General features: G+C 58.6%; 1 protein-coding gene across 6 annotated transcripts in view; it reads left to right on the forward strand.

Annotated features, from left to right (window-relative positions):
- The first annotated feature begins 744 nt into the window (after positions 1–744).
- Positions 745–12,485, forward strand: part of SLC6A9 (solute carrier family 6 member 9) — a 31,519-nt gene continuing 19,778 nt past the window's right edge. The window contains exons 1-2 of one of the 6 annotated variants that reach the window (XM_036107530.2): positions 745–927; positions 6,408–6,527. In XM_036107530.2, the coding sequence (XP_035963423.1) occupies positions 6,498–6,527 (30 nt within the window). In that variant the 5' untranslated portion in view covers positions 745–927; positions 6,408–6,497. The other 5 variants (XM_036107533.2, XM_036107531.2, XM_036107536.2 and 2 more) reach the window with 5 other exon arrangements.

The raw sequence follows: 12,485 nt of genomic DNA on the forward strand, positions 1-12,485 counted from the left end.
ACGCATTACCTCAACTCATCCTCTCCATTTCACAAGGGAGGAAACTGAGGCTCAGCGAAGTCCTTTTGGCAAAGTTTCCTTTATCTAGTATTGGAACCCAGGTCTGTCTCCCCAGGGAGGGAATTAGGGGCCCAGATTGGTGTCTGCAGCCAAGCCACACAAGCAGCAGAGTAGGGCTGACCAAACCAGTGGTCCAAGGAGTGTCCCTGGAGGAAGGATTACCCCTAGACCTCCAGTTCCGAGGATTAGGACCGGGGCTTTACCCAGCTGTGCCCACAGTCCCCAGAGGCACCGCTCCAAAGGGAATGGAATTCGCTCTGACTTCTCCCTGGGGGCAACGCAGGCGCAGAAGACCAGGGGCCTGGAGGGCCAACTCCAGCCCCAGCCCCCCCAAAGTGCCCCAGGTCTTCTGGCTTTATTCCAAGCCTAGTCGGAAGTGGGCAAAGACATCTGCTTCCTCCAAGGGCCCCAGCTGGGTGGGTGGGTGGGGGGCAGCAAGGCAAGGGAGAAGAAGGGGGCTCCTTTGTGGAGCCCACTCCCAGGGGTTCCTGGGGATCAATCATCTGAAAGCTGGAGAGGCTTGTAATTTTATTCCCTGGGAGGAGGAGCCTGAGAAGTCGGCCAGTGGGGTGGGGATGAAATGCGGGAGGGGGGAAGAGCGGCCAGGGGAGCTGTTCAGGGAGGGGAGGGACTTGGCTAGGTCTCCCAAGCCTTCTCCACTCTCCAAACTTTCACCAAACTCTTGGCCCCCGCCTTCCCGAAACCAAAACACAACAAGCTCTGGAGGAGCCGCGAGCGGCGCGGCGGGGCGGGCGGACTCGCGGCGGCACTGAGCCTCGGGAGGCTGATGCAACTTTCCCTTTAAGAAAGCCACCTGGGCGCACCGCGGTGCGGACCCAGCACGCCTGGGCCGGGGGCTGCAGCATGGTAAGGGGGCTTGGGGAACGGAGAGCTGCGGCCCGCGCCTCTGTCAGTCCTGCCGTCGGTCTGGGTTTGGTGGCTCCGCGGGGCTAAGCCCCAGGACCAGCGGGCGTGAGTGAGTGAGTGTGTGTGTGTGTGTGTGTGTGTATGATCGCGCTTGCATGCGGGCATCTGTGGGTAAGTGTGTGGGTGCACGCACGAGGATGTCTGTCTCGCCGCAAAGATCGGGGGTAGGTGCGCGCGTCTGGGTGTCACCGCTGTCACCAAGGAGCTAAAGCGGGCGAGAACGGAGGGGGGGCGCGCTCCCGAAGGGGGGTCGCTGCGTGCCGAAGCCGGCTCGGTCGGGGGCGGCGGGCGCGGAGCTGTGCGGATAGGGCCGGAACCAGAGCGTGTCACGGTCCGTCTGGGGCGCCAGTGGGTCTGCGCGCCGGGGGCCTGCGCGGCCGGGAACCGGCGGGCCGGCTCTGCGCCCCGCGTGCGGGCTCCCACTCCATCTCTTCGCACCGCTGGCAGGCCTGGCTGCCTATCTGGCCCCTCCAGCCGGCCTGCCTCCCTATCTGCCCGCCCACCCACCAGCCCGGTTTGGGTTCCCGCGCGCCCGCGGGTCCCGGGAAGCCGCGCCAGGGGGTCCCGACGCCCTCGGGATCTTTGTCCGCGGTTCCCGGCCACGGCTTTGGGAAGGGACTACGGCCGTGGAGTTATTTTGGGGCTGCTACTCCAGGGAAAATCCGCGCCCTCCCTACCCCAACCTTCATTCCGGGTGCGTGTGGGGCGGGCCCGGGCGGCCACAGGTGAGGGCAGGGGCCTGGCAGTCGGGGGCGCCCACCCCCAGCCGGCGCCCCGCACCCCGCAGCCACCGCGGGGCGGTAGAAGGCGGCGGGGCCGGGGCGGGACGGGAAGGGGGCTAGCCAGGAGGGCCGGGAGGGGCCGGAGCCGGCCTGGGGGCGGGGTAAGGGGGCGGGGACCTCGGCGCCCCGGTACTTTTCCACCGCTGGGGCCGGGGGCGGAGCCGCCGCCTCCACACCAGCTGAGAGGCCCACACGTGGCGGCTGATGTAACACCGCCCCCCGACACCTCGCACCCCGATTAAAGCGGACGCACCCCGCTTCGAGGAATCGGGGTGCTACAGGCGGTGCCGCAGCTCCAAAAGCGACCGCGCCCCTGCCTGCCCGCCCGGGGCCTCCTCGCAGTCCGCCGGCTGCTTCTTAAAGGAGCCGCGCCCCCTTTCGGGCCTGCTCTCCGCAGACCACGCCCCCTCGCTGGTCACTCTTAAAGGAGCCGCGTCCCCGGCTCGCTGACAGCTCCAGCACAAAGCCTGGGTCTATTTCTTTGCTGAGGCAAGCTTGATGCTGCGGTTACTAGAAGATAAAGGCTGGGGTAAAGGCGGGGGCGAGGAATGGAAAATGAAGAAGGGCCTGAGAAGTCCAAAGTGAGGGAGCATCGGAAGGTTGGAGAATAGTGGGTGAGGGAACTGGTTCTAGGAAGGGACTAATGGGCGACACTGAGCATGCCCAAGTATTTCCAAGGACCGCAGAGAAAACGCCCCCATGCTCGGCCTACACTGCGACTGCGGCGGTGCCCGCTCTGTGCCCAGCCCTGGGGACACAGAAGAATCACACGTTTGCCCTGGAAGATCTCTCCAGTTCGTGGGGAGCCAGGTCTGGACACAAGTAACCATGCCGCAACATTACATGTGAAGAGCGTGTTAATCAGATGTATACAGCGTGCTTTGCGGGTTCGGTGAAAAGGTGACTGCAACTGGAGGAGGAAGGAAGGCTTCTTGAAGAGAATGCCGTTGGGACAGGTTTTGAAGCTGGGGAGGATATATACCAATGGTAATGGGGACAATGGAACCACCTGCACAAACATGGAGGCAAGAACCTCTGGGAATGCTGAATAGTCCCACATGGTCACAGGTGGCTGCAGGTAGCTGACCTGGGCACCAGGCAAAACTAGAAGCCCTCCCCTGCCCCCACAGCCCCTCCGCTCCCTCGTCACAGCACATAGAGTTTAAGCTGCCTCCTCTCCTAAACTGTGAGGTCCTTGAAGGCAGGGAAAGAGCTTGTCACCTTTCCATTCCCAGAGAGGACTCCAGGGCTTGGCTCAGATGGACCTTTACAATTGATTGACAGACAGCCCCGTTTGGGGAGAGGGAAGGACAGAGCAATGAGCCAGTTAAGTAGCTGGGTCCTATGACTGCCCTCTCACCATCCACCCTTGAGTGGCTCCCAGGCAGCTCACACCCAGCTCTCCCTCTCCCCACCCTAGGCCTGCAGCATCTGGCACTCTTGTCTCGGGGCCTGGCTCGGGCTTCTTCCTGTTGCACCTGCAGAAACCAGAGATCCCCGCTTGTCCCTCACCTCCTGTGCAATTCATCACCAAGTCCTACCAGTCACCTTCTATATTTTTCTCAGATCTGTGCACCTCTCCCCACCCTATGGCCACCGACCTGGTCCACACCCCCTCATCCCTGGCCTGGCCTCCTCCTGACTGACTTCTCTTCCACTAACCCCTCCCTCCAGTCCTTTCTCCACACTGTGTCTAGGGTGAGTTTTCAAAATGCACATTCCACCAGTTGCTCCTGCCAGGTGCAACTCTGCCTTAAAGCCTTTGATCGAGACCATTGCCCTCAGGATAGAAACTAAAATCCAGGCCCCAAAGGCCCTGACCCTGCTTATCTGTCCACCTTCATCTTTGGCCACTTTCTCCCTGGCAATCTGAGCCCAGCCTCAGGGTCTTTGCACATATTTCATTTGCTTGAATCTCTCTTCCTGTTCTCTTCCTCACTATTGCGACTTTGCCTAAATAAGTCCCTCTGACCATATAGCATTGCTTCCTCGGGAAAGCCCCCTGTGACTCTCAGACAAGGCCAGGTCCCCCTGCTCTCGACTCTCATAGAAGGATCTTTCTCCTTCAATCTTTGATTGTCTGTGTTTGAGTCACGAGTTTCCCTCTTTCCCCCTAGCCTGCAAGATGCAGGGGGGCAGAGACCGATGAGTTCTTACTGCCCAACACAGGTTTGGCCCAGAGCAAGCCTGAAATAAATATTTGTGGAATAAGTGAATTTAATTGTGGCCAGCCTTAAATGCCTGCTAAACAATCTAGCCTATATCCTGTTGGCCGTGGAGAACAATGAGGGGGAATCGGGGCTTTAGGGTTTTGGGGAGATTAGTGGACTGGAGGGGAAGACTTGCAATAGAGTCCAAAAGTAAGCAGAAACTTCAGAACTTACAAAGGAAGTATTACTAGCCCCATCTTCCAGATTGAGAAAACTGAGGCTCGGAGAAGTTAAGTAACTTGCTCAAAGTCACATACGTAGTGAGTAGCAGAACCAGATTTCCAGCCCAGGCCTACCAGGTCCCAGAGCCCAAGCTCTTCATCACGTGCTAAACTGACCACTTGCCAGTGGTGGTCCATATGTGGTACTTTTTGAATGGATGGACGGGGCCATTTAACAGAATGGCAGAAATGGCAGAAGCAGGAGAAGCAGCAAAACTTTCTGCCCAACTCATTCATTCTCCTGGAGGCCACCACCACGCAGCCTCTGTAAACCAATCTGTAAACACTCTGAGCACAAGGACTGTATCTGCAGTCAGTGCTCAGGGATGACCTGAGTGAGAACACCCTGGAGCCTAAGTTCTGGGCAGAATGTCCTCAGTTTACTTACCTAAGCAGGGGGCATAATAATTACCAGCCCAAGAGGTGGCTCTTAATAATGCCGCCTGCTGTTATTACTATTTGTTGGCCGAAGAGGGACAGCTTTGGGACAGTCAGATCTAAAGTTTACAGCTTAAGGAGGGGTGCAGTGAGTGAAGAGGACAACGGAGCACAAACCCCCTCTTCTCCTGACTGCCCCCAGAAGACCAAAGCCATGCGCAGGGGTCTCTTTAGGAGGACCCTTTGAGAGGCAGAGAGACCAGCCTGGGTGACTGACAGAAGGGAAATGGTTACAGGTCACATCCGCGCCTACCCCCACCCTGGGGAAAAGGCTGTGCGAATCACGTGGCCAGGGCCAAGTCCTAAGGAAGCCAAGTGCTGATTTTCACAGGCAAGGACCTTCCTCCTTGTCTCTTCTGGCCTTCTAAAACCTTCCCGGACCTGTAGGAGAGAGGCGGCCCTTGGCAGGTGGCTGTGGGCGGGACGGAGTGCCACAGAACAGCCTTTGGAGTAGAGTCTACTCCCTGGGAGGGTAGAGAAGGCCCCAGAAGATGAATCCAGTCCCTCCTGGGACCAGGCCCCATGGAGGTTGAACATTCTTGTCCACCTAACCCAGGGTTTTCCTCCCATGAGAGAATTCCTCCCTGAAGGTTGAATCCTCTACGGCCATACCACCCTGAACGCGCCCGATCTTGTCTGAAGGTTGAATCCTCTCCTGAGGCCCGTCAAAAACAACCCCCTATTACATCCGTGTCTGGCATTAAACCTGTATACACCAGCATGGCCCTGTGGCCACTCCTTCCGTTTGTCTGCCACCTCGTCCGGCTCGTCACGCCCACCTTGTGTCTCAGATGCTTCCTACAAGGTCTCTGGCTGGCCTGGACCATCGTTCCAATACCTCAGTCTTACCCATTGCCCTTCAATCCCATTCAAGCAAGACATCCTGCTAGTGTGCCCTGGGCTAGGGGCAGGCACCGAGGGTAAATGAAACACGGACCCAACCCGCAGGGAACGCACAGACTCATGGTTGATGGACAGAAGCAAATAAGTCTAGTATGAGTTGATAAGGACACCAGTAGAAACCTGCTAAAAAAAATGAAAGGAGGAAGCAGTTTGTTCACTGTGGTTGGGGAGAGTGCCAGGAAAGGCTACAGAGAAGAGGTGACATTTCAGCATGGTCCTAAAGGATTTGCAGAATTTTACCGGGTTAGCAGGAGGGAAGATGTTGCAGGCAGGGGAAGGCCTGAGCCAGGGCAGGGAAGTGGTCCCGTGCACGGCGTGTTTGGTGCTCACAGAGCTTATGGTCCAGGGCAGTGACATAACAGCATGCCCGGCTGTCCTGGAGCCCAAGCTGAGTGGCACCAGGATGAGGAAGGACGGTCCTGACTGCCCGGCTGGGGTGAGCTTGGGGAGCACGTGCTGATCTAAGCTGGCTCCCCTTCAGGAGAAAGGTTGAAGCCATCCACACAGACGATGAAGGAATTGGACCCTGTCCCAGTCCTGTGTTCATTTTTTAATCTTTTATAGAATTGGGCATCTGGAGAGTCAAAAATAGACCTTTGCCCCTTGGGACGGGATCCCTGGAGACCAAGGGATCCAGGGGAAGGGTTGGAAGAAGGGCTAGGAAGGAGCCGATCGAGGGTCATCCAAAAAGGATGAGATGGGAAAGGGCCTGGCAGAGGGTGGGCCAGCCTGGGAGGGGAGTGAGGGCCTGCCAGCTGGTGGTCCGGGCCCAGCACTACCTGTCCTGGAGAACCCTGACAGCCACACCTGGCCTGCCCTCACCTTCCCGGGCCAGGTTCCCACCCGGCTCTCTGCTCTCTCCACAGCTCTTGAGGTCTGTGGTCTGAAAGGTGCTGGAAGCAGAGCCTGTGAGTGTGGTCCAGGACTCCAGGGCCGCTCCCCAACCTGCTGCTGCCATGGTAGGAAAAGGTGCCAAAGGGATGCTGGTGAGTACAGGAACCAGACTGCAGGGTGGAAGGGGGTATCACGAGCACCGCCCCCTCTGAGGCCTGCCGGCTGCTTGCCATGCCAGGGCTCCTGACTAGTAGGGCTGTCCCAGGCCCCAAGCAGGTGGCCCCTTACCCGACAGGCTGGATGGTGTTGCGGCTCAGAGCCCATAACGGGGCCGATTCTGCCACAGAGCCTATGACGGCACGTCAGGGGGCAGGAGCACACTCCCCATCCTCATCACAAGAGGTGCTCTGGCCAGCAGGACAGGAGGACACCCAGGACAGTCACACGGTTGGCACCCTAGCACCCCACCCCCACCCCATGCTCTGCCCGCTGCAGGGAGCATTCCGATGTGCTAATCAAAGGGTCTTCGGACCCTGTCTGGTTTTTCTCTCCTTCCCTGGTTCCTTCTCACTCTGAAAAGTAACAAAGAACGTTTCATTTTGAATCTTCTTCTGAGGCCTCAGAAAACTCCCCTCTCCCCCTGCCCCAAGGCATGGCCCTTCCTTTGCCCGCTACCCCAGAGCACAGGAGAGGTGCTAGGGAGCCCCCGGGAGAGGCAGCTGGCAAGAGCCGGGCCTGGTCAGGGCTTGAAGGAGGAAGACTCACTGAGGGACAGAGCAGGTTGGCACTGGAAGCAGGAACCGGGAAAAAGATGTCAGAACCGATCCCAAGAGCAGTGGTTGTATTTCTTCTCTTGGGGATCTTGCCTCGGGGACAAGCTAGACTGGGCAGCTGTCAGGGGAAAAAGCTGGTGACTGAGCACAGCCCTGCCCTTGGCCTCTCTCACCCACATCAGTTCCTTCCATTGCTTTTCTCATTCTGTGAAGGATCGATTGGCTTAGGGTCTCTGCGGAGCTCCCCCACCCCCTAAATAGGCCCTGTCTCTCACCAAAGATTTCTGGGGCTCAGAGTACTTGGTCCAGAGGAATGGTTTGGGAGAGGTAGATGGGCGGTTTTGCTCCAGGGTAAGGACCCTCTATCCTGCTCCGTTCTGAACTTCTAACATTCAGCCCCTCAGGCCTGCTCTGGCCTGGCTCCTACTGGTTGGAACCAGTCTAAATGAACCAAGTTTCTGAAAGTATTCCTGAGCCAACCTGAACTTGGGGTGCTCATAAATGGGCAGAGATGAAGTCTCGTGACCTGAACACTTGCTGGAGGTGATGCTGTGATAGGGCCAAAAATGGCCTCCCTTTCCCAGAGAAGTCCGGGAATTGCCACAGGCCTATGGTCCGTAGGAAGTGGGGTGTGGCCCTGCCCCTGCTACATGGAGATTCCGAGCCCTGTGAAACCTAAGAAACCCTCTGGGTATTCCCTGGCTGCTCTTCTTTCTCGGGAGTGACCCTGAAAGGACTGGTGCAGGCAAGCGGTTGAGATGTGGGAGCCTTGTGTGCCACAGAGCGAGCATCAATCACGTCCCATAATCCCTGCCCGGAGCTGAGCTTCCCGGACTCTGGGCTCTGCCCGGCCAGCCTGTCTGTGGAAGGGATTGCTGCCTTGGGACGCCCGTTCCCAGCCCCAGGATGTGCCTAAAGATAGCCGGGGCTCGGATGCCCTCTGCCCTTTGGCTTCTGCCGGCCACTGCTGGTTTGAGGCCCATAACATCTGTCCCCTGGGCTCTACCGCCCTCCCCCCCCACCACCACCACAGCGGTTGCTAGAGATTCTATTCCTGCCTCTTTCTCAGTTCTGCTGATGACCTTGGGCTACTCTCTTCTCGGGCCCCAGTTTGGAAACTGAAGCCATCTCCGTTCAGGGCTTGTCTCCAGGACACAGGCTCCGAGGAGCGCCATCCCTCCTGGCTGGCTGGTGTAGGCAGCTGAGCCAACACTTTATTAGACGCTTGTGCTCCCCTAAAGGCAAAGAGCAGAGGACACTCCTTCCAGACATGCCCTCCTCTCTATGCCGTGGTAGGGGTAGAAGAGAGGCTACCGAGGGCCACGCATGTAAGCTGCTTGGACAGTCCCAGGCCTGTGGCTTCTTCTGCCATTTGTGCCCCCGTATGTGGGGAGGGGGTAGCTAGCCCTTGCCGTGGGGTCCTTACTTCCATCCCCTTTGCCTCCGGTTTGGGTGTGAAGACATGGGTCCCCCCACTCTCCTCAGCATCGGCAGACACCCTGTGTCATCCTTGGAGCTCCTGCCCTTTCTTCATGGGGCAGGTGCCCCGCCGAGAAGCAAGCCCCTCTTCAGCACGTGCCCAGGCCCACATGCCTGGTGCACGTGTCCCTCCGCCCACCCCCAGCCCAGATGGTCTCTGCCGGGCCAGCTCAGCTGCCTCCCTCACGCCTCAGCAGCTCCTAGGACAGGGCCATGCAAGAACCCAGCTGGCCAGGGTGCCTCCAAGCCTGGGAGCAGCTGGGATGCTTGGGGGCACCGGGGGGTGGGTGGGGTGATACTTCCATGGAGACCTAGTGCCTCTGCATACGCATGGGGTGGGGCTGCCTGGGCTCAGAGGACAGGGAGCTGGGGGAGAGGAGCCCAGGACAGAAGAGCCCCGCTGGGTCAGCTGTGACCACACAGCCTCACACCAAGGTCACAAGCTGGCTGATTCGGGCCCCTCTCCATGCCTGCTCCCCACTGGCACAGAGTCTTGGGCAACAGAGGCCTTGGTGAGCCTCGTTGGCCTCTCCCCGTGTCTTTGAGCACACTGGCTGCTGCTGCCATTGGGAAACCTTGTGATGCATAAGAGCACAGTCACCTGGGCTAGGGCCGTGAGTGCCAGAGATCTAAATCATCCCAGAAGGCTTTGCAAGCACCACAGGCCACCGGGGGCTGCCGCACCCTGACCTGTTCTGTTCTGCTTTGATAGGATTTGTACACCTCTTCTCTGCACCATCCATTGCAGGGCCTGGCACACAGTGGGTGCTCACCCAGCCCACATCCTGGCATGTGGCAAGTGCTCAGCTGATACGGGTTTGGCCCTCGCTGGGAGTTTACCAAGTACAGGGTTTGGCCCACGTTGGGCACTTCCTAGGTGAAGAGCCTGTCGACGACCGGGCCCTCACCTGGCACAAGCCCCGGCATATGGGAGGTGCTCACCTAGGACGTACTTGCCCACAGTGGGCACCCGTCTGTCATAGTGCCAGGCGCACAGTGGGCGCTCCCCCAGCTCCTGGCTGGGCATCCACTGGGTGCTCGCCTGGCACAGATTTTGGTCTACATGGGCTTCTCCTCTAGTGCAGGACCTCACCCACCGCAGAGGCTCACTGGCATTGGGTGGATATAAAGTGGCTGCTCTCTTCACACAGGCCTGGCACACTGTGTATTCTTCTAGCATCCGACTCTGTGCGTAGTGGGGGCTCTGCTAACACAGGTCCTGGTGGTACAGTGCGTGCTTTCTGGGCACAGGGGCTGGCACACTGTAGGTACTCTCCCAGCTCAGGGACTGGCACAGAGTGGGCCCTCTCCTTATAGAAGGCCTAGCACGGAGGGGGGCTCTCTTAGCCGGGACAGCCTGAGCTATGACCTAGATGACCAACCAGGTGACCGGAGATGTGTAACTACACCCTCCCAGGGAAATGGACAATATCTAGACCCAGTGTTCCTCAGGCCTCCTCTCTGGACCTAAGATCCTGCCTCCCTTCCCCTTGGGCTGCTTCCCCTCCCCACCTTCCCTGGAGCACACCTGCTCAGTCCTGTGCCCTCCCCTCCCCTCACACAGCTTCCCTGCAGGCCTCCCCCTGCTCAGTCCTAGCTCGGCAGGACCTTCCCCCTGGAGGCACAGGGCACAACAAAGCAACTAGATTCCTTGCCCCTCTGGAGACATGCCCACTCTTATTAAGAAAGTCAGAGGCGGGGGCTGGGGGAGTCGGCCTCCCAAAGTGGGGCTGGAGCAGCTGGATCCCACTAATGAGGCCTCATTACGGCCAGGGCCCAGCTGGGCTGCTGCCGCCTCCTGTCCCCATGGCCGGGGCCAGAGAAAGCCGTCCAGCCAGGGCTGTCTGTTCTGGGCACCCTGCCCAGGCCAGGGCAGCCAGAGCCCAGAGCCCACCCTGGGTGGAAGTGAGCATTTGGGCATCATGGGTGACTGGGCCTTCCTGAAGCCAGTGGCCCAGCCAGGGCTTTGGCCCACAGTCTGTGCGCGCAGGAAGTCAGCGGAGCGTGTCTGGGGACCTGGCTGCATGAGGCTGGCCCAGTGAGAGGCTGAGTCCGTGGGGTCTCAGACCATTCTTAGGTGACTTGCTTGAGCCAAGACTGGTCTCTGTCTACCCCCCAAAATGGGGATAATAAGGTATCTACATCAAGGCATTTGCGGGCGGGCAGGGGGGGGGAATTAAATGAATGAATATATGTAAAGTGTTTAGGACAGTGTCTGGCTCATAGTAAGCACTTAATATGTATTATCTATTACTGTTAGTGCTAATTCTCACTAGATTTGATGATGGGTGGATATTATTCCTATTTCAGAGATGAGGAAACTAAGACCAGACATGTTAAGTGACTTGCCTAAGGCTATATATGGTGAGAAACTGGCAGTGCTGGGGTTTAAACCAGGTCTATCTGACTCTAAACTTGTGCTCTTTTTTTTTAAAAAGCCATCCTAAAAAAAAAAAAAACCATCCTGACATGTTCCCTTTGAGGTCACCATACTTACCAAACTCACAGAAAAGCTAGGTTTTCTTTACATCAGAATTCATGCATGCTTCCGTTTGGTGGGGGCTTGCTGAGACCCTCCCATGTACCAGGCCCTCTGCCACCCTATCAATTTCCAAAGAGAGGTCCGCCTTCCTGGGGCCAGAACACTCGTGCCTACCTTCCTGACCACTGGTCTGTGCTATCTCAGCATCAGCTGGAGACTGACCCGTGAGTGTGGCCTCAGGGAAGTGGGACTGATGGGTCTGAGTGACGTCCGCCCCAGTGACGGTGACACCTGCTGGACTGAACCCAGCCCATACAGCACATACTCGCGGAGCGAGTCCTCAGGCCCTGGGCAATGCAGTACAGATCTCCGAGGCTCCTGTCCTGTGGCCCTACCTTTGCCTGGACTCTGTGGTGACCACTCTCTGGGCTAGCGCCATCTTTCTTAGGACAGGTGACCTTGCAGTTCCCCGGGCCAGATCTTTCTTGCGTGGTCAGCCACATTCTTCTGTGAACACACTCAATCATCTTGGCTGGTTGAGGGTCTCCAACTCCTGCGGGGGGAGGGAGGGAACAGCTCCAGAGCCCACCATCCCCCCGCCCACGCCACTCTAAGAAGTCTAAGATGCTTTGGTAGTGCCCTGTGGACTATGCCCCCCCTTCTTCCTGCCCTTCACCAAGTCTAGTGCCCAGTGGCTCCCAACCACCCTACCAGGGGCCCACCAAGTGCCAGGCCTGGGAGCTCAGAAGCATCTGGGCCCCGAGGCCGCTCGCTCTCTTCCGAGCTCGCTCTGCCTCACTCTGTGGTTGTGAGTATGTGTGTGTGTGTTTTGTTCCAATAACTTGCTGGGAACAAGGGAAAAACACAACAAACCCCACGCCTCACTCTAGCTCTGGAGCACCCGCGCTGGGCTGCATGGGGACTGGCCGGAGGGGGAGGGCCGGGGAGGGGTAGGCAGAGCTGCGGGAGGAGATGAGGTGAGAGTAATTGCAGCGGGAGAGGCAAGGGATGCGTCAGTGTCGCCTGGAGCTGGCAGAGGTGTGAATGAGAGCGGAGACACGCGCGCTCCGCTCTGAGTGCTCCTCCTGGGATGGCCTCGGCTCGTGGACCTGTGGCCCCCTCCTCCCCAGGACAGGTCAGTCACCTTCCAGAAGGTTGAGCCCCCTCCCTGGAGCCAGGCGGTCTGGGAGGCTGGGCTGGGGGGTGGGGAGAGGGGCTGAGTGGTCTGTGCCAGGGAGGGGCAGGCCCAGCCAGCCAGGGAGACAGACACCAGCAAAAGTGACCCAGAAAGTTGCAAGTGTGCGAAGGAGTGCAGGAAGAGTTAGCTGTGCGGTGGGGGGCCTGGGGGAGGAGAGGGGGGGGGTGAGCGCTCCCCC

Source organism: Halichoerus grypus, chromosome 5 (assembly GCF_964656455.1).
Source record: "Halichoerus grypus chromosome 5, mHalGry1.hap1.1, whole genome shotgun sequence".
Classification (NCBI taxonomy): Eukaryota; Metazoa; Chordata; class Mammalia; order Carnivora; family Phocidae; genus Halichoerus; species Halichoerus grypus.